Here is a 21,084-nt window from a genome sequence, read left to right as displayed (position 1 = left end):
TGGTGCTACGACAAATAGACATGTGTATAGCCCTGTATCAGCAGTAATATACCATGTTATTATTCCCTCAAATATCCATTCATGACCCTAATTTATCTCAAAATAGAAACAATATCATAGCTGCAAGGAATCCAGACTCCAATACCCTCTCGCTTTTCTCCACGCCTCTTTGTGCAGAGCTCTTCTTGCCATCTTTCGGCTTCACAGTGCATGCTCCTTCACATTTTTCAGGGGGACATTCCTTTGGGGGATTATCCAAGAAACAACAGCCATCTAAAGATCTTCATTAGTTATCTATGCTTTGAAGTGGATGAATGATTCCTTACCATAAACTGGAGTAGAAACAGTAGTGCCAGAAGTGACTGTGGCGGTATACTTCGATTTAGTTGCAACGGGGTTGTCGGCAAAGCCGGCAGGTGTTTGATAGACACAGGATTTTAATGAATTGTGTTTCGTCGTCTTCGACCATCCCCCTTTCACTGATGCTGAGTTAGTGAGCGTGAAGATGAGGAATAGTTGAAAAATGATGAGAATGTGGACGCGTGAGAAGATCATGATGACGAAGTGTTCTCTTGTGAAGGTATCTGTAAGTTACCTTTGCTAGAAGTGGATTAAATACCTTCGTGTGAGACAATGTATCTTGCGAGTGATGCTTGTTGAGACAGGTTCTTTTTAAGATGCGATGTTTGATGAATAAAATATTAGATTGCAGTGTTGAGGGAATTTCGAGAGACATGTGGGATACTTTTGATGTGTACGTTTCTGGGAACCTTGAGTCATCTATCTTTGGTATGATTCATGCACTCGATATTTAGGAGTCACTTTCACGATATGATACGATGTGAAAGGTAGTCAGAGACCAAATCATACACGCAGTCATACAGATGCCAATGAATCACATACTATCATAGTATTCATCCTTTATATTATGAAAAATTCAAAGGAAATATATTTTTAGGAATTTACATATTCATCTTACAGCATCAGGTCCTCCATCAACGCTCATCTCCCAACATGATAGCTCATAAAATCTTCTCGCCTCAAATGAACACATCGATCTACCTTGATTACATTAAATGAAGAATTCCAGAATGACAAGCAATCCCAAAACGATTGTAACCACTATCAAGAGGCAGTCAGAATCCATGCTTTTTAGTCCCAAGCTCTGATTTGGACTTGCGGTGTTGCTAGGGTTGCCTAAATTAATTCAATTAGCAATTTTCAAACTGATCCTTGTAATGGCTGTTAAAAACTTACTCTTGGTCTGTGTACCGGTGGTGAAAGTGGAAGTTGAGCTAGAGCCAGTGATCGGGACCGAATTCGGAACAGAAGCGGAAGACGAAGCGGCAGTGACGGTGGTAGATTTTGATGTTGAGACAGGGTCAGGAGACGAGGTGAAGGTCAGAATAGAGGTAGAAGTTGAAGTCGAACTGTAAGAGACGGTGGAAGTTGGTGCAGGAGCCACAATTGTGAGGGTGACAGTGGGCTCGAATCCACCCGTAATAATGACCAAACTGGTGATTAGAGTTCTAGAAGATCCAGCAATCTGACTATCTGTGAAGTCACTTGAGAAATCTAAAGTGGTTACTACAGCCTCTGGTAGAGGAATCGGGGTCAAGCTCTGTGCGACTGAGAGAAAGGCGAGTTTGAAAATAATGAACAGGAAAATCGCGTTTTTGAAACTTGCGTAAACCATGATTATGATCTGAAATTGTAGTTGGTGATTGATGGGTGTTATTTATACTGATATCCGTATGTTCAGTTGATTATTCTGTCGACAAGGTTTTGTCGATGGATCAACTGTGGTATTTGAAGGGAAGAATTGAAAGTTGTCAGGTACAAGTTAAGAAGCTTTTTGTTCTGTAATATATATACCTAAGTCGCTTAGAAGTTCATTAGTGATATGATTATAGTGAATTTTTCCACGAGGGTATCTACGGTCCAAATTTGCGTCCAGGGGCCTGAAACTTTTCACTTCCGAAAGAAATTGAGCCATCCAGTAAATTCTAATACATTCTAAAGGTTTTTAGTTACCATACAGCTTTCTAACAGTAGAAGCTTGTGATATGTCTGCTAGTGCGGACTATTAGATACCGTATACCTTCTCATTCATTGTATCTGATGTCATTTAGGTCTTTCTACGGCTAAGTTTTTCCTACCCAAACTTTTTACTGGGACTTCGACTTCTTGATTAGATTCACTTTTAAGGTGTAGCGTTTGATTTTTATGTTTTAATTTGCATGAATGCATCCTCCGGTGGATCAATGAGGGGGTCCAGTGACTTTAGAGTGGCCTTAAACCTGACAAAATACACATCTGTGAACTTTTCCATGCCACATTCACATTACAGTAAATTCCAAGCGCCAATCCACGCTTCGAGCCCACAACAATTTTCAAACACTGAGCTCTCTACCATTCAATTGTGTGTTTTATTCAAAAGCCAGGCATTACGATTACCATACAATAATAAGCTCATCCATAGATAATCTTCTCTCTATCTGTGAGCAGACAATTTCTAGTGTTTCCCACATATAACTTTCTATTCGCAATGCACCAGGTTCGTCCCCTGTCAATATCAATATCAAAAACACAAATAATTCATTACCATCGAAATCAATCCCAACATAGCCAATGATCGCAGTAGAGAGGTATCTCACTGCACGCTCCGCTGTCCTGAACTATGACTTGGGCTTGGACTTGGATTAGGACTCGAAGTTGCGAATATGGTAGGATTTGAAGTCGGTACTGTAGTTGACGTTGCTGGACTTCCTCTTTGGGGTTTACACGTGGATTGAGTCTCGCATGATCCTGGAATTCCATTGCTCCGAAAGCAGCAACCAGCTGGAAGAGGTATTGATTAGTGACTCCTCATATAATAGAAGAGTAAATGAACACTTACGCAGAGTTTGAGTATAGGTTGAGGATGCGGATGTCCAAGTAGTGGTACTGGAACTGTGTGAAAAGTGGGAGAGGAGGTGAGAACTGCTTGTTCCAGTTGGATTGACTGGAGTTTGATTGGCTAGACCTTCGCTTGTAATTATCTGAGGCAGACTGATAGAGAACGTTCCTTGAGCAATGTTTGCGAAAGTAAAGATGAGTAGGGTGAAAAGGATGATGATTCTGTTGTAGCGTGAGGAGATCATATCTGATTTTGGAAATTCACAAAGGACGACTTGTGGTCAGCTTTATCGCCAAGTGTAATAATTCTATGATTGAAGGGTTTGCATGCGCTTTGTTTCTTTGGAATCAGTTTTCTTGATGACTTCCCAGATTCTTTTGTACAAATAATGAAACCTGTGTTACCAAAAATATTATGTGACTCGACATTTTCTAGTCATCCAATTCTTCAACATTCACTCCCAATAACTAATGACTGGGTATTGTGATTCGATGGTACTCATCTTTCAAGTATTATCATACCATCTATTAATAGATACTTCTACTGAGTATTTGTTGAAAGATCCAGTACGATGGTCATAAGCTAGAAGTATTCATAAAGAATAAAAGTTTCAGGCTCTAGTTGTACACTTCTGCAATCCTCCTAACGATAAAACGTCCTAGCAATCTCCGATCTAACCATTATCCTCCATTCTCAATCCGTTCGTCTAATCACAAAATAAAAATCCCATTCCATTTAAAACTCCGAAAACAGACAAATAAACCATCAGCACCAAATTCGCAGCTACCATTCCTCTTGAAGGTTAGCTCTAGAATAATAATAACAATATTAGTATTCTAGTATTAGTGGAAGATCTAATCACTTTAGCTTTAGAAACAAATCGAATATATAGTATGAGAGTTGAATTGAAGTCAAATTATAAGAAAGAGTTTGAATTGATGTGAATTTGCTTACTTTTTTGAGGTTTTCTTTAAAGAATATCCTAGGCTTATATAGTTTATAATCAAATTCTAATAGTTTCCATACTTATAAGTAAAATTGATTTAAATCGAATCTTATAAAATCATTTATATCATAAAAAGGAAGTACAACCAGTCGATTTAATCCGGTTCATTAACAATCTTCCATATAATTCCATCTCACTCATTCTATTATAAACCGATTTGATAAGAGATATAATAATATAATTTTATAATATAAAATTATATTATATATAGTTATATTAATTATCAATATATCTCTTAATTACTAAGATATTAATAAGTGATTTAGTATACTTATTATAGAATCTCACAATTTCATTGCCCGAACTGGAACCATGAGCAGGAGTCTTTGTTGGAGTTACGATAATCGATGGGGGATCTGTCTTTGAGCGTACTTCCGGTCCGCCAGGTTTCATGTAATAGGAAGCCGTCATCGTAATATATGCCTTATAAGATTTAGAAAAGTATTTCATAGGTTATGAATTAGAGTCCATCGATATTTCGGATCTTGGACGAAAGAGGGGATAAATTGTAAATATCCTATCCCACTCAATCTTAAGGTTCGAGGGTCTCTTAAAGACACTCGTCCACTAGATTGTATCCTATCTAGGTTTTTAACGATGAGAAAACAAATCGAGAAGGCTAGGAATAAGACTCAAAACAGATAAGTTCGCTTTGAATACCTATGATTGACGTATCTAAGGCATTTCAATTAATATAAAACGACCATCTAACCCACCATTAACAATCGCCCCTTTCGCTTAACCTTACCAAGTAGCAAGCGACGACTAGATATCTCTATTCCGCATTTCAATAGGGGAACTCGATCATACGACAATGGGATCATGTCAATAATACAGTCCACTGTACGATTTCAAAAAAAGGGTTTAAGACATAAAATGATTTTCAATACCAATCAAATCACAAAATAAAACGTATTCATTTATATCACAATTCTCACATGTAACAAGTGGAGAGTTCTTGGAAGTTTTCACAACACAACATCAAACTCGGTCACCGTACCCATCATCATTCGCTTCCCAAATCAATCTCCACTCCACTCCACCCACTTTCCACTACAGCCCACACACCATCCACATTTATTCTTCAATTGTAGATATTTAAAATTCGTCAATTTGTTCAACAACAATATCATAGCTTCTGTGGTCCAATGGTTAGGATTCCACCCTTCCAAGGTGGAGGTTCGTGTTCGATTCACGGCAGTTGCAATTTCTTTTGCTCTTTGAGGTGATGTTTCTAGTACATCCCTGCATACTTTTACACGGAGTTCCGAATAGTAATGGAGGTGTTATGTAGCAATTCAATACACTTGATGGGAAATGCTTGAACAATTGTGCTGTGGGGGAACGAAATTTTTGTCCACGAGAATTTAAAGAAAAATGTTCTCCCCCACATCTGGACCCGCTGCGCTGTTCAGATAATTTGATGTTGACAGCGCTATTCCCTGGTGGAGAATATCGAGACGAGGTATCTTCCCCATCAAATATTTCTATAACAAAAATAAGACTTATTTAGAGTTGGCTCTAAGAGCCTCTTGGGCGAATACCAGAAGCTTCCATCTTGTTCACAATTCGACGCCAGATACAAGCTCTAAGCACGATCAGAGATCGAGGACTTTGCATCAGACTAACACAGCTTTTCCGGAGAAAGTTGATCCAGGTTGTGAAAAGAGTAAAGCAAAAGCTCGAGGATTGCTTGCTGGTTCTGTAAGTAAAAATCAATAAAAGCGGGTGTAAAGGTTTGAGTGCACACGGTTGTTGAGTTCTAGAGGAACTCTTCGTGTGGAGAATATTAAGTTTACTCGGAGCAGCACTTGATGGATGAATATTTGGAAGTATCACGACTGAATGTGGAATATCAAGAAGAGCGATTGAAAAAATGGCAGCGATGTAAAATAATTATTATGGAGTCAAAATCGACCCAATTAAATAGTCATATTCCTACAGTAATACTTTCAGTCGTATTGACTACCGAAGCTTCAATCTAAACTTCTTGATGAGCCATGATTTCCAATTGAACATCCCTTGACCTCCCGGTAACCGGAACATTCCATAAGAACTACTCTTGGTATCTTCCCAAGAACTGGGGTCAACGAGGATATGTTGAGCAAATTGCTGTCCAACGGGGTTTAAATGGCCGGGTATGAGTGGTGTATAACCAAAGGGAATCAATTTACTCTGACGATTCGGCGAATTGTAAGTGATTCCCTCGAGAAATGAATCGGCTAGAAGAATCAATTCATATAGGTAAGAGTGAGCAGAAGCATGGTTGGTGTGGACTTCGTGATGTTCAGATAAAACCACCTGATAGTAGCCATACACCCCATATGGAATCACAAGTAAAGATCTGATATTTCGCAATGCAGCTGCCGTATTGAAGAAGTTTCTTGTAATTCCTGCATGGGTTGGATAAAGCTTGGAACCGTACCACTTAGTGACACCAACCATATAAACAGCCAGGGTATCGAGCTCATAATTGAAATAGAATTGTGAAACTAAATGTCCAAGGGCTAACGGCGCGAGATTCAAGGGCTTATAGTGCAGTAGCGTTTCTGCTCGACTTTCTCGATTGACTGACATCGTAGGGGGTGGTGACGCGAGTCTCTTGACGTCAGTTACGGTCCCATGTCCGGTTGGAACGTAATCAATCCTCGTGACGATTCCAATATTGCGACTTTCCCAGCTCATTTTCCATATTTTTAGACGTAGCTCAATGGGAAGTCTTGAAAATGGATGAAATATTGTGCCGCATTGATTTTCGAGTTCGTCATTATCCCCCTGTGTAAGACAAGAATCGATGGGAGTGGCTGCCTTTTTGGCACTCGATTGAGTTCGTTTCAAGGACTTCTTTTTCTGACACGAGTGTCCTATTGATCCAACTTTTGCCTGTAGAGTCTTTAGTCTTAGATATCTCGTCGAATAATAAACATGAAAAGACATACATACCTTCCATGTTGTAGATTTTTGCCGAATCTCCCGAGAGTGTTTGTGATCATTGTCCATCATGATAAAGACAGTTGAGCTTGGAAAGTGGTTATTGCCTAATGAATGGACCAAGAGATCGGAAGATGGATGCCTGTATGTAGGTTACGTCAATGAGTGATAAGCCTTCGATTATCCTCAAGGGCGCAATCGAAGAATGATACACTGGAGGGGAATGTACTAAATAGAGGAATTCTTGACCTTGAAGACCAGATTTTGTCGAAGTTTAAGGTACTGTTGGTATCAACTTGGTTGATAAGTGTAAAGTACCCTAGTCTATTGTTGTTGTAATCGTTTTTGATCATTACCAACAGTGGAAAGCTAGTACTTATATAGGGAAGCGCTAGCCTCTCGCCAACGAGTACAGCGCCTTCTTGGGTTCACATGATCGATGTCCCGATAGGTACCTTTCGACAAGGCAACGAATGAGGTAAATGTAGGCCGTAAGGGATCAAGATCGAAAGGTCAGTCCATCATTTTCTGGTCCTCAAACCTCCACTCACTTTGATATCTCGTTCCATATGCCCACCGTACGATGCGTCATCTCACTGAGCTGAATGTGATTCTTTGAAAAAAAGCAACAGTACCGCATGGATAGTATGGTATAATAATCGTAATTTATAACTCGAGTACTTGTAAATGATAGTTATTCTCAGAGATCGAAAGAATGCATTCGTGCTACGCAATGAAGAAAAGAAAGAGGATTCGAGAATGAGCACGTTGATGTACCCATGACGAACTAGCGTGTTACACTCGAAAGGCAAGTGATGAAAGAGGCAGGAACGGTTGGGAATATCAGAAGAAAATTGATTTTTGGAGCCCCGACTCAATAAATATGCGGGGCCCTCATTTTTGGGTATATCTTTAAACGCCAAAGTCAAACCCTTTCTTTCAGCAGCGGCGACACAGACAAAGTTGTCCTGCAATCCATGAACTCCCCACCCATTGCGTTGCTCTCTACCAAAGGGCTCTACCCTTGATTCCTCAATCGCATATCCGTCAATTAGCAGTTACAAAAGTTAATTTTTCATTTCCCACCACCGTCTATCATACACATTAGCTTGGGTCTTCATTTCTTGGACATTCGAGCATCGATGCACCACCGGGCTCAGTAATACAGTAACATACCTTCAAAACATTTCCAATTCCCGTAACCTGACCCGAAGCATTCGCGGACATGACATTAGCATAATTCGTGGCCATCAATTGAACTCCTGATACGAAGCTTTTATTATCGAATGCACTACATCCCCAAATCGTTAGCTAGACTCGGGAACCCAATATCCACTTTATCCATTTCGTTCAGGCGTTAAGAGAAAACATACCAATGACCCCCTCCATTGGGTGTATTATCCACTGTCTGCAAGCTGCCAATTTGATCCGCCGTCATTCCCGCCGCCGTAGCCAATTTCTCATACGCAGCAACCGCATCCGGAATAGCCGGTTGCAACAACGCCAACTCGTCTTTCGAACTTTGAAAATGAATCTTCATGTTTTTCACCAATGTATCCGGATCCACAACCGCCACCTGTGGTGTCAATCCGCCACAATTCAGCAAAACTCCCGTCTTGTACTGCGCCCCGAAAGCCGGCATGAAAAATCCAGAAAGGAGTAGCGAACCCCCCGAAACACCCGTGAAGAAGACATTTGTATTATCAAATGCTACGTCTTTTGAAAGTTGTGTTTGAATGAGTGAATTAACCGCAGCAGCATGTGCGACGCCATCCGTACGTTGAAGACCTGATCCACCTCCCCAGAACATATTTTTATTGGGAGCGAGAACAACGACGCCCATGAGATTATTCTGAACCGCTTGATTAGGGAAATCGAAGAAGGATGTTCCTCCATCTCCGTGCAGGAGAACGTTGAGACCCGCTGTTCCGGTGGTATTGGCTGATGCTGTACCGCCAGTTACACCAGATGCTGAGGTGAACATATTGGCTGGAGCACTGATTTTGTAGCGAATGGGCAAACCACTGTTTGATTAGTATTTAAATATGAAATAGAATGGTATATAATTACTTGATTTGAACAGTTTTATCTAAAATCATTGATCCATCCGATGCTGTTGTGATACCGCCAGAGGTGGCTGCCTTTGTCGTACTAGTTGTGGAAGAAGCAGCATTTTTCTTAGGCAAAGCATCAACGGGAGCGAGAAGAGAAAGGAATAAGAAAACTAATAAATCTTGAGTGAAAATCATGATGAGAGTGAAGCAAACGCCCAGCGCTGAGAAAGAAAATGAATGGAGAGAAAGATCGAAGTGAAAAGAAAGGTCGAAGTAGACTCAACCAAAATCGATAAAATGATTGCACTCATCATCTTTTAATGTAATTATCACTTACAACGCCTAGAAATTCGACAATATCTTAAACTGGCCATCAAACTACCAAGCCAAATGCTGTGATGAATTTCATCCTAATATTGTATTGTGAAGCATTTTGAGGTTTGACTTGGCGGTCATGATTGGGGTCAGGAGTTTGACTCGGACCAAAACTTCTTGGCACAAGGGTTGATTCGTCAATCAGAATACGGCGGAGAGTTGAAGTTCAGATTCGAACTGAGGGATCAATAAGAAATCATTATGTATTGAATCTGGGGTTTGAGGAGAATGGAAGATTCTTACAAAATGAGGAATGTTGTAGATGATATGTGAGGATTTCAAGTGGGATTACTAATATATCACGGAAAGAACAAACAAATTCTGTCTCAGCGATAAGCTTCAGACATGGTGGTACTCAGACCTTAACAAAACCCTTTGAATGTGCCTCGGATCCAGCTAAATTTCACAGGGTCCAAGAAGATGAAAGTCTTGACGGTCGAGTATTAAAATACACAGTTTTGAAGGAATAAAGTACTTCGTTCCGTACGAATGATCCGGAGGTATATATCCTAACTTCGACATCATCGTAATTGATGTGAAACCGTCTAGCGACGACGTGGTTTGAAATGAAGGGGAACAAATCGCGAATTTAATCCGGATCGAAAAACGAACAAATCTTGTTTCACACCTACAATATGGAAAATTCGATCTCATTATGGAGAGAAAAGCTTCTGGTTCCTTGATCTTCAAGCAGCTATAGATGGAAACTCGTGATGATGTTTGAAGTTGATAAAACGATCTTTTATACGGGTTTCTGATACTTGCACTGACGTTATATTCTTGTACACCTAGGGCGTTCCCCAACCGTGCAGCCAACCGTGCAGTATTGAAATATGAAAGTTGAAGCAGCCACTGCATCTGGTGCGGAAATCCTCGTGGCATTGTGAAGTACCGGCCGGTATGCAGGTTCCACCGCTAAGAAAACTAACTCCTCTTGTAGTTTACCATCTTGTAAGGAGTAAACAGCATCCAACTTCGGAATTGCATACTTTATGGCTCCACGAGGATTTTGTTGAGCTTTTGATAGATACCCTGGATCTATTACGACATACTTGACGTAGCTGAGCCATTTCTATCGTTTGTGATTCTCCATTCAGGAAGTATCGACAAGGGCTCGCAAGACCAATGTGCTAGGCGATTGACAGCATGGAAATTCCATGATGAGAACTTTTACTCTGTAGACTCGCCATAGACAATTGATTGTACTCCGTAAATTAAGATTTCATAGCTTTCGGATCAGGCACTCTCGGCATCTCATAGTGCACATACGGATATGTCATTCGCTGCAAATCAAAGGTATTGTGTGGACTCCAAGTTGCACCTAATCATCCACTTAAAAGCGTAATCTTGGCGTACAAACCAGCTGAAGAAACCTAGTAAATCTATACTCAAACGTCATCTAGACAAGATCAAAGGAACCAATGATGTAAAAGTGTTATGCAAGAGAATCTTGGGCATCTTGTCCTAAGTAGTCGTGGTGGACTTGTGAGAGTAACTTCGGGCGAACATCTAGAAAGGAAGGAAGCTCGTTGTAGGATTTCCGTTTAGATACTTCCAGAAAGGCAGGCTTACCTATTCGAAGATACTCCTCATCAATCTCTTCTCTAATCGGTCCTATGTACGTACGGGTAGCCTTGGTGAGTTAAATGTCTTCAAAGTAAGTTTATATGTTTGCTTCTTACATAAACACAAGAGCAATTGATGGTCAGGAGAAGTTCATGTGCTGCCCTGCACTTTTCCCCATGGAACAGAATCATCGAGTACCTTAGACCGACCACCTTCCAGTGACTTCTACCAGTCAAAATCTTTGATACGATAATGATAAACTTAATGACCAAACATGTTTCACGCGGGCGGCTCGGCATTTGTTGGAAAAGTTTACTTGAATGTTACTTCGAGGATTCACAGCCTTAAGATCCCCTAAGTTATTAGCCCATAGCTTTATGAAAGGTCTGCCCAAGATTTCAACAATCGCGTCACAGTATCTCGAGTGTATATTCAAAGACCCGGTAAAGATATCGCTAAGAGAGAAGAGTAAGGTTACTACCTAGGTCATACTGTCGTCGCTTTGGAGGGGTTCGTTACTACTATTCTCTCTAAAGTCAAGGGAGAGCTTGCGAATCCACGAAACTCAAAAACTTAGAAAATCTGTGAACAGATATTAAAACTCCATATCACATTGGAGCTCTTGAATCTGAACATCTTTCGACACGATACGGTGCAAAGCAAGTCTAGTAATACATACACTGCACAAATCTAGTCACCGTTTGTTTGTCCTTCCAACGTTGTCGGATAAGATAGCCAGAATCCCAGTGATCATCACCACTACAATAGATCCCGCTGCGCCACTTCTCTCCAACCTTCTTCGTTTATTCCGTTGCAGCATCCCCACTTCACCTGGAATAACAATAACCTTAGCAAGTGTCCCATCTACCAACAGCATACAAAAAGGATACGAAAAAGAAACAACGACAGACGAGGTATTCCTCTAGAGCTTCACGATTACGATGGTTGATACTGGTGTGGTCAGGAGGAAGGATACTACAAAAGGTCCTCCTTTACGTATATTATCTCTAGGTAGAGCAAACAATCCCTTCAACCTGTCGCGCAACTTACTAACGCCTATACAGATGGAGGTGGTGTACGAGGATATTCTATGCTCATAATTATTCAAGAGCTCATGCATAGAACCTATGTCGAAATCGAAGGAAAAGCGCCCCGACGAGATCAAATTCCAAAACCTGCCGACCATTTCGATTTAATATGTGGTACGGGAACAGGCGGTTTAATCGCGATTATGCTTGGCAGGTTGCGATTAGATTTGGAGACTTGTAAAGAAGTTTATGTACGAATGACTAGGAAAGTTTTCGAAACGGACAAAACAATTGCGGGCATACCATATCGATCGACTTTATTCAAGGCTTCAAAGTTGGAGGAAGCGATCAAGGAATGTGTTCGAGAACATACATTATTTGAGAAGGAAGGAAATGATGGGGATAAGTCCGCGCCAGCATCCGCCTTTCCCGGAAGTCCGATTAGTCCTTTCAGCCCGGCAGCGAGGTCAGAACCAAGACGACATTCAAGCAATGCTAGTGTCGCAAGTTTCAGTAATAGAAATCCCGCGAGCTACCAAAATAAACCTTACATGTCATCGAGGTGGGGAAATCCTAACGCCAGATTATATGACAATCGCCCAGAAAGGACCAAGACGTATGTTACACTAGATGCCTCAAATACGCAATAGCTAACATAGAATAGGGCTGTGACGGCAATCTATAAAGGTACACGTAAAGGCGGCGCGCCGGCCATACTAAGGTCTTACGATTCACGAAAAGAGCCATCACCCGAATATGATTGTAAGATTTGGGAAGCAGGAAGAGCAACATCAGCCACAGGACTCGCATTCAAACCTATTCAAATCGGACAATCAGTGTTTATAGACGAAGGAGCTGGTCAATATAATCCTGCGCCATTTGCTCTCGATGAAGCTACAGTCAATGAATGGCCCGGGCGAGATGTTGGTGTGTTTGTCAGCATAGGAACAGGAAAAAGACCACCAGGAAGCGATCAAAATCAACATATGTGGTATGAAGGTTTCTTGGGCGAATTCGCAGATGCAAAAAGACGATTGATAGCCAAAATCGAGGGATGTGAAATCACACATCAATACATGAAGGAAGAACATCTAAGCAAACGAGGTGTCAATATTGAAAATTATTATCGACTAAATGTGGAGATCGGTGTAGGAGAATTTGGTATGAATGAGTGGAACCGTCTCGCAGATATCAGTACCGGTACGCGAAGATATCTCGGCAAAAGTGATGTTCAGAAAATGAATATCGAAGCAGCTGTGAAGTTGTCAAAAATTCACAGAGCAATTCAAAGAGCTAATGGTCACATGAGGGTACCATCGATGGGTAACAGGGGAGAAAGCTACAAGAATTTACCCGATGTTCCAGAAGCTAATCCATTGGCTGTGGAACTCCCAGCTGAAGTCCCTCCCTTGACGCCTCTTTCCGGCAATGCAGCATGGACACCATCCCCGAGACCAAGTTACGAATCCGGACATCATGATAGTCTCGAAGTTGCTCCTCTTGGTTCTATCAAAAATGATCCTTTTTCGCCAATCTCGTCTCCAGATCATTCCTCACCACATTCATCTCCTTTGAATCACCCAATAGATCATGGCGACAGATTGACAGTCAGTTCTCCAACGCCATCACAATATCGAACAGCGTCTGGATCTGATAAAATTGCAATCATGAGCTTGGATGAATATCCTAGACCAGATGTAAGAATCTCGGATCCGCCGCCAAGGAACCCAAGGAGAGTTTCAGGTCCACCGCCAGTACCACCAAAGACACCGATTAATGGGGAGAGGCCTGGAAATGCCATGCAAAGAAGACCTATTGGAAATGGAACGGGCATTGTAGCGCCTTATCCTTTGGAAGATGGACCACCGCCAGTTGTTAATATGGCGAGGAAACCTAATTACGGAAGATAGAGAATTCAGGCGGAGTGTGATCATGTGAATTGATGGACTTGATGATACAGGTGAAGATGATGAATTGGAAAGGAAACCGGCGTTCGGCACGAGGACACAGGAATGAGCAAGCTATTGATTTATTATGGATTATGATGGAGTTCGGAATCAACCGATTGGTTGCTGCGATACCTTTTTGTTTTTTATGCTTCTATGGGGATGACTGGAATGAAATCGGATGAATGGGGGGTTACCATACCGATGAAATAGATGCGAGTGGATTGGAGTGATACGTCCTCCTGCATGGAAATATTTTTGATATACAAGTAAATAGTTTGTTTTTTTCTTTAAGATTTAAAGTTTATTTATAATTCGAATTTATGAATTTTTCTTGCCGATAGAGGTTCCTTGATAGATTGCTTCTGGTGCTTGTGTGATGTGAATTTGAGTGGTTGGAGCTGTCAAGGTTGTTAGTCTGTGTGCATGTTCATAGTTATCTTTTATTGGATAGAGATGCTGGACATTGAATACTTTGGGTATAAATGGAGATTGATAAGATATCTGGGCAGAACGAGTTTGTGACGATTTGAGATATCGGTTGAGGGGAAGGGGGAGGGAGGAGAGGGGGATGGAATATCAGATACCTACTGCTTCACTACTATCTCTGGGAATGATAAGATGAGCGTTGATAAGCCAGCAGACTAGAATTATGGTCATGGTATGGTGTAATAAGATGGGTTTCTTTCTTTCCGTGTAAGTGTAAGTTTGGGGGGTAGGTTTGATGATGTGGGGGGAGAGGTAGGTGGTATATGAGTTAGTGAGTGGTGGGTGAGTGGTGGGTGGTATACATACAAAGGGGAGAGGTGATTTGTTGAATATTGCGGTAGGATGGGAGGGTGAGGGAGTGAGGAAGCGAGGAAGTAAGGAAGTGAGGAAGTAGTGATGATGATGATAATTTGGAATGGTAGCGAGAAGCAACCATCATTACCCCTTCGCTTCGTTTCTAGGTATTATTACTATTACTGTCAACATCACCATTACAATCACCATCACCATCACCATCACAATCACCATCACCATCACCATCACCACCTCTATCCATCCTATCTTTCCTCCTTTTCACTCTCAACACTATGCAAATATCTTCGTTCTCTAGGTTCCCGAGAAAATACTTCTCAAGATAAGAGACAGTTATCCAGATTTTCACGTGAGATTATACCGAAGCTAGCTTTGCAAGCCAATCAATTCCCATCAAAAGTTCTTCCTGTGTAGCGACTCCGTCACTCCATATACTATCAGCTCAAATTTTGATGCCGCAGCTGCAGCTGCAGCCGTTGCAAGAGATAGAGATAAAAATAGAGATAGAAAGTGAGGAAAACCCAACCACATACATACAAACCTTCATTTTCCCCGCTGAATTCCACGCCGAGGAAAAGCTAAATGTAAAATGTGAATTCTCTTCATCTCTGACGTCGCGTAAGTTCGTTGTATAAATGCGGATTCGTGTTACTAGGCTATCGCTCGAGATAGCTTGTGTGTACCTACAAAGGTATGCCGCTTCATATATGAATTTGAGTGTTTTCTCGGCTTGGTTTTTAGGTGCAGTGTGATAAGAGGTCATGGTATGTTTTCATTCAGGTGGAGTGTGATGAAATCTGGGACTCAGGTAGTTGGTGTTGAAGATCTTTGATCTTTGGTAGAGTGTCTGCACTCTGGGTTGCGTGCGGGTTATATTGAGTTAACGAGATGACAGTATTTTTATTATCGTTATTTATCTCTGTCGTTTGCAGCGGTTCGGATTGAATAAGTTATTACCGTTTAATGAATCTAAGCATTTTCGTAAAGAAATTTAGGTTTATGTTCACAGATTGTCTGGATGAAAGACTCGGAAGTTTTATATTCAAAGTGATATCCTCTACACCCAACGACTCCTTTGATATCACACCTGCAAAGCATGATGCTTTTATAAGCATCTGGTAGTGCGGATATGAGATTGAATAATCATCCCATCTGATACTTTAATACTTACATAAGAGAGATCAGAGGATTCGGTGAATACTTCTAAAGCAATCTTGTGGATCCGGGGTGTTTCATATTGGGATTAAGATGTTATCATAAGTTATACTTAGGGCTTTTGGAATTAGCATAAGTATCTCGCCGAGTTCTATTCTCGCCTTTGGTTACCTTTACTTGTCCCACAAGTGGCGATCATTGAGGGAGCCACTACTTCGAATTCAAATGGAATGTTAGGATTCTGCACACTTTCCCATTGTGCATTCAAGTTATGATGCTGTTTTTACATAAACTTTGTTGCTTGATGTAATTTCATTGTCATCATTTGACATGCTGTATCATTATCGCTGTCATTTTAATACTTCCTCATGCCAACATCGACAGCAATACAACTCATACGCTTCTCCCGTAAAAGTATGTGTAGGCATCTTACAAATCATTATACACTTCAACAACTCATCTCAATGGGAACTCTATGTATACCTGGCTATTCGGGGCACGGCTAACAATCTCCCATTTGACCCATTATTTTGATCATTTTATCTTTATTAACAAACAAGAAATGAATAGTAACACAAATTTATACTCAACAGGCATCAGTCTTGGGCTCCTGTTCGGAAGTGCCTACATCAAAGAATTCATCTTTCCATTTTGACTGTAAGAGAAACCTAAGAACTATATAAAAGGCCTCGAGGGAACAATAATCAAGTCACAATCTTTTGGACTCTGTTACAAACATGGATCATGGAAGCATACCATCTCTTGTTTTAGTCGCATACCATAATTACATCTGAGAATTTGGTGTTAGATTACTCGAATCGTAAGATGGTAGTTGAGCAGTATCACGGAAAGTGACTAGTATAAATTCATCAATGTTGTTGTATCATTTTTGTTGCAATTAAGTAGATCGATATCAGAGCGACTTCCCACTCCAAATTAAGACTCGTCGATATGTAGTCGCGCGTTTCAAGTCATGACCGGGGATTTGTAGGACATGTTGTGGGAATTTCGAGTAAATTTGAGAGGCAAAATGAGTCGGTTTATAAAATTGAAAGGAGTTTGATGTAGATTATAGTGACAGAGGATTTTGATTATTGGAGTGCAACCAAAGCGTAATTACTGCTTTTTCATCCTCAATCAATCTAGAATTTTCGAATACATATATCCTTTTGATCAGGATTTGCACAACAGTATTTATGATATATACATAGATCCCAAGTACCATTTTCTTACAACATTATCCCATCTGCGCTTATGAACCCCATCCTCTATCAATCTCACAGTGTCTGATATCTTATTCGGCATCTTAAGCGATACGTGTGTCCGGAGATGTTCCTCTATGAAAGCGTAAGTTAGTCGCATATTAAGCATTACGCTTGACAGGTGATTTTCACAATCCAAACTCTATTTCTTTACAGGCTTAAATTTATCGTATGCTTTGTTTCGTTGTACAGTCTCTGAACAATAAATTATGACAATGGGTATTGATCGATATTGTTGCCAGTGTTCGACAAACTCTATCAGTTCCCTTTATCAGCCGCCTCCCCTGAATTAGGCGATGACAAGATATCACAATAGCAGCCTCAAATCCCTAGCACATCGTCACAGTGAAAAAAAAGTTTCTGACAACGATAATGATGTAATTCTATCTAAGACTAGTTGTCTTAGGCCATTTTTGAATGATATGCGGCCTTTGGCTGGTTAGTGCCTTCTAGAGACCTTCTAACGTATTTACTAAGGGGGTGGTCCCACCTTTCTTCAACCACAACTCAGTACTCATTCGCTGAAATTTCCTGTGACCCGATATTCGTAGAAGATAGCTATCTGTGATTCTCGTTGTAGTTAATTTGCGTACTAAATGTGTACTAGAATGTACTACGGCTTTTAGGTCAGCTCTACCTTTCTAATGTGAATAAAATGTTTCATCATCCGTACTGTCACAACCTTTCTCAAGAAAATTTATCAAACCATCGCTCGATACATTTCATCAAATTCAGATCATCTATTCAATCTACTATATATATAAGAACTACATTTCAGATACTGAACGACTCACTACCCCAACGATTTCTATCATCTCGAGATTGAACACTCCGACGTCATGACTCTTCGTAGAATGCACAATCCGATGTCTGGAAGGGTGATTGAAAATATAACAGTCGCAAAGCGAGGCAAGGAAATCATGAGACCAGGACCACGTATGGAGCGACAAGCCCTCCGGGCTACCTTTCGACCACCACATCCCGAAAATGGTTTGGTATCGAGCGAGAAGAAGCCTGCCATGGAAGAAGACTCGGTCATCAATAAATCTCTCTCACTACCATCCAAGGACAATACTCCGATGGCATCTGAGAAGGAACCCGAAGCCGAGATTATCCCAAAACTCCCCGAAAACTCAAGTGAAACCGATTCAGAACCAGGCATACTTGAAGAGTCACTGGAAAAGTTTCCCGACTTCTTTCACCCAGACGTAGATCTAACGATTACCCAGCCTATTACACCAATCTCCGAAGACACAATCCAATACTATCCAACTCCCGAATCCGAAAGAAATAGAGCAAAATCGGCCCTGTTGACATTTTTCTCGTACCCGGGGAACAGGCGTGGTAAATTAAGAATAACCAAGAAGGGAAGTGGTCTTGAAATTCTCAATAATTGCTGGAGCCAGGATGTTTTTGGTACAAAGTTGCACATCGATACTGTTGATGATATTATAAAAAGATTCTTTTCGGCAACTAATCAGTACGATACCTTGATGATATCGAGGGGGGTCACCCAGGATCAAGGGATTAATATTGAATTGCAGGATTTGAGGAAGTAGGAGCCGGCCACAGAATGCGGCGACGTGGATATCTCGGGACTGAGCTTAGACGGATGAGAAGGAGGGAAAGATGGATAGATGGTGCCAGTGAAGAAAGATAAACGTATCTCACAAGATGGACACAAGTTAAATCTGTTAATTTCTGTTAGTAAGCATATCTGCAAAACATCAGTGGGAGGACCATTGCACAGGAATATTTTAATCATCATTAATTTTTAATCTCAAACTCATTCTTCATCCAAGGTGCCTTACTTTGAAATTGAAACTATTGGTGAGGAAATTTGTAGATTTTGATTCTGCTATCGCCCTGGTTATTTTCATTATCATAATTTGTAGGGCATATTTGATGCAACATAAGTAAGCATCAAAGATGGCATGGTTTTGAAATGTGGGCCGAGAATTGGCGTATGAAAACTTACAAGGACATGTTTGAGATTTCGAAAACCCTGGATGTCCATTGGCCTGTACGGATTTCATCCGCGGTCTATTTCAAAGTAATAAATTTCTTTCTAATCCAAAAAGTAAGAGCACAAAATATTCGTAGCACCCATTGATTCCCCAGTCCAGCCAAAGATTCCTTCCATCCACTTTTCCTCGTATCGCAGAATGCTTTCAAAAGCAGCACAGATCAAAAGCTCATAAAACCTAGACGCCAGATTGCCCATTGGTAACGAAGAGGAAAACATTCGAAAACAACAACCCCGCCTCATATCTCATCATCCATCTCTATTTTACACGTCCCCTTTCTTGATCCAAAATCGATCCAGCGTCTATCCCATATTCGCACCCATTTCACGTCCACTGGTAGTCGCCGTTGTAGGGTTGTCGTTATTCCAACTCAAATATGTGTGGTCACCCAGTTTTCTTGGTTTTATAAGATGAGTCACGGTGAAAAGTGCACCGAGCAGGATACAGAGACCTCCAACCACGATGTAGGCGATACCTAGGAAAGGATTCTTACCACCCATAACGGTGCGGGTTGAAAGAACGATTGATTTAGTGCCGCCATATTCGGTAACATTGAAAACTGTGGATTGTTAAAAGATAGATATAGAACATGGCAGAATCAAAGCTTACGATGTGTGATGTTGACTTGATATTGTCCAGTTTTCATAGTATCGTCGTCATTTCTCTGTAACAATTTACTAAATGTTGGCAAACCAGCCAATCTCATCCAAACTTGGAATGCTTCGTCGTTCTCGAGATCAGGATGGTAATCATCACTGTAATTGTTTGGATATCGCTTAACCCAGTTTGGAGGAACAATGACATCCGACCAATTGTATTTTGTTTGACCATATAGCTCTCTATCGCTACTCCATGACACATCCGAGTTGTTCTTCATAGGATAGACTACGCCACCTGAGGTGCTATTTGCGACATTTTGTAGAAATGGACTTGAGAATGTGTCATTAAACACGGAGTTTGGAGCTAGACCACAAGGATAATATGGCTTATCGACACCATTATCCTTTACAGTCGTAAGTGGCGTACAATCGCCAGAATGTATGGTACTTGCGGTGACGGCTTTGCCGGAAAGCTGAGCAGAATCGAAGGACTTAGCATATCGTCGATGGTTTTGGTAGAAGTTGGTGAGCTTATAGTAGAATAGAACAGGAGGCTGCATTTCGGATTTGATTGGGAATGTGAGTCGACATTGTACAGCTGGAACAGTTGCATGCGCGACACTGCCGTTGTAATATGTTTGGTTAATATCTTGCCTGCACCATTGCGGAGGAGTTCCTTCATATACATATGGCGTTTTGAAAAACATTGCAACATTATCATCAGGCATGAGAGAGCCTGTATCGAGGTAATCGGTGCAGGTTGGCGCATCTGTATGGCATTTCGAATAATCGAGTACAATTTCTTGGACCTAATCCAAAACATCAGTCATGACTTTATCAAGACAACTCCTTAGAAATCGGCTGTCATTCACTGACCACACTACTAGCATATAACAACCCTCCGCCAATTGGCGCGAAAATAATTCCGATGGCGAAGAATAATGGAAGTACGGTTTTTGGTGTTAAAATTGGTCTTGCATCGTGTCAGCTTCATTCTTGGGCAATAAATACCAAGCACCACTCACTGCCATGCCTTCAATCTTTGTTGTCTGAACGCCGTATCTATTCATTAAAAATTGTAATCAGCATACAATTCATATGTGTGGCATCGAAGTATGGGTTCCTCACTTGCTGGCCGTCTACTCTTCGTCTTTCCTTTGTCACCATGTAAATGAGGATCTTGCGAACTGATGGAGTCCTCATGTTGCATTGCCGGTGGTTGATCAGCCATCTTGAGATTGACTTGCGATCATGAGCCGGATATTGTGATTGATGTTATTCCTCGATATAGGTCGCAGAAGGTTCCGATATAATAGTTGAATTGTGGTGCTTGTTGAAAGTTGTCGTCGCGATAATGATGATTGATTGCGCAGTTCAAGCCCGTGGTTTCCGCAGCCGCGATTTAAATTTAGCGCATTTCAGCCACACTTTCAAA

At 41.0% G+C, this 21,084-nt stretch overlaps 8 protein-coding genes across 8 annotated transcripts; 2 read left to right on the top strand and 6 right to left on the bottom strand.

Moving 5' to 3' along the window:
* Positions 1 to 97: 97 nt before the first annotated feature.
* Positions 98 to 555, bottom strand: EAF01_012034 (uncharacterized protein; the record flags this gene model as incomplete). The annotated part of the gene is made up of 2 exons (XM_038920292.1): positions 98 to 273; positions 327 to 555. 2 exons carry the CDS (start codon positions 553 to 555, stop codon positions 98 to 100), a joined length of 405 nt encoding a protein of 134 aa, XP_038764257.1.
* A 517-nt stretch (positions 556 to 1,072) lies between these two features.
* On the bottom strand, positions 1,073 to 1,696 carry EAF01_012033 (uncharacterized protein; the record flags this gene model as incomplete). Its single annotated transcript, XM_038920291.1, has 2 exons — positions 1,073 to 1,197; positions 1,258 to 1,696. The coding sequence occupies 2 exons, from the start codon at positions 1,694 to 1,696 to the stop codon at positions 1,073 to 1,075; spliced, it is 564 nt and encodes a 187-aa protein (XP_038764256.1).
* Positions 1,697 to 2,653: 957 nt separating this feature from the next.
* EAF01_012032 (uncharacterized protein) lies at positions 2,654 to 3,143 on the bottom strand (the record flags this gene model as incomplete). The annotated part of the gene is made up of 2 exons (XM_038920290.1): positions 2,654 to 2,841; positions 2,900 to 3,143. 2 exons carry the CDS (start codon positions 3,141 to 3,143, stop codon positions 2,654 to 2,656), a joined length of 432 nt encoding a protein of 143 aa, XP_038764255.1.
* A 2,727-nt stretch (positions 3,144 to 5,870) lies between these two features.
* EAF01_012031 (uncharacterized protein) lies at positions 5,871 to 6,905 on the bottom strand (the record flags this gene model as incomplete). The annotated part of the gene is made up of 2 exons (XM_038920289.1): positions 5,871 to 6,788; positions 6,849 to 6,905. 2 exons carry the CDS (start codon positions 6,903 to 6,905, stop codon positions 5,871 to 5,873), a joined length of 975 nt encoding a protein of 324 aa, XP_038764254.1.
* A 978-nt stretch (positions 6,906 to 7,883) lies between these two features.
* On the bottom strand, positions 7,884 to 9,085 carry EAF01_012030 (uncharacterized protein; the record flags this gene model as incomplete). Its single annotated transcript, XM_038920288.1, has 4 exons — positions 7,884 to 7,928; positions 8,013 to 8,127; positions 8,210 to 8,860; positions 8,907 to 9,085. The coding sequence occupies 4 exons, from the start codon at positions 9,083 to 9,085 to the stop codon at positions 7,884 to 7,886; spliced, it is 990 nt and encodes a 329-aa protein (XP_038764253.1).
* A 1,767-nt stretch (positions 9,086 to 10,852) lies between these two features.
* On the top strand, positions 10,853 to 14,146 carry EAF01_012029 (uncharacterized protein). Its single transcript, XM_038920287.1, has 3 exons — positions 10,853 to 11,842; positions 11,896 to 12,475; positions 12,524 to 14,146. Exons 1-3 carry the CDS (start codon positions 11,773 to 11,775, stop codon positions 13,767 to 13,769), a joined length of 1,896 nt encoding a protein of 631 aa, XP_038764252.1. The 5' UTR covers positions 10,853 to 11,772; the 3' UTR covers positions 13,770 to 14,146.
* Positions 14,147 to 17,862: 3,716 nt separating this feature from the next.
* EAF01_012028 (uncharacterized protein) lies at positions 17,863 to 18,582 on the top strand (the record flags this gene model as incomplete). The annotated part of the gene is made up of 1 exon (XM_038920286.1): positions 17,863 to 18,582. One exon carries the CDS (start codon positions 17,863 to 17,865, stop codon positions 18,580 to 18,582), a length of 720 nt encoding a protein of 239 aa, XP_038764251.1.
* Positions 18,583 to 19,352: 770 nt separating this feature from the next.
* EAF01_012027 (uncharacterized protein) lies at positions 19,353 to 20,880 on the bottom strand (the record flags this gene model as incomplete). Its single annotated transcript, XM_038920285.1, has 5 exons — positions 19,353 to 19,609; positions 19,660 to 20,458; positions 20,526 to 20,622; positions 20,675 to 20,711; positions 20,778 to 20,880. 5 exons carry the CDS (start codon positions 20,878 to 20,880, stop codon positions 19,353 to 19,355), a joined length of 1,293 nt encoding a protein of 430 aa, XP_038764250.1.
* Positions 20,881 to 21,084: the final 204 nt, after the last annotated feature.

This window comes from Botrytis porri, assembly GCF_014898465.1.
Source record: "Botrytis porri strain MUCL 3234 chromosome Unknown BPOR_029, whole genome shotgun sequence".
NCBI classification, from domain to species: domain Eukaryota; kingdom Fungi; phylum Ascomycota; class Leotiomycetes; order Helotiales; family Sclerotiniaceae; genus Botrytis; species Botrytis porri.
The sequence above is the reverse complement of the archived record's forward strand: the minus strand, read 5'-3'. Positions and strand labels throughout refer to the sequence as shown.

Excerpts from the sequence above, each read along its gene's own strand:
- EAF01_012029 (XM_038920287.1), top strand. The coding sequence starts at position 11,773 with ATGGTTGATACTGGTGTGGTCAGGAGGAAGGATACTACAAAAGGTCCT. Across the intron at positions 11,843-11,895 it reads TTTACGTATATTATCTCTAG|ATGGAGGTGGTGTACGAGGA; the intron begins GTAGAGCAAACA and ends ACGCCTATACAG. Across the intron at positions 12,476-12,523 it reads CGCCCAGAAAGGACCAAGAC|GGCTGTGACGGCAATCTATA; the intron begins GTATGTTACACT and ends AACATAGAATAG.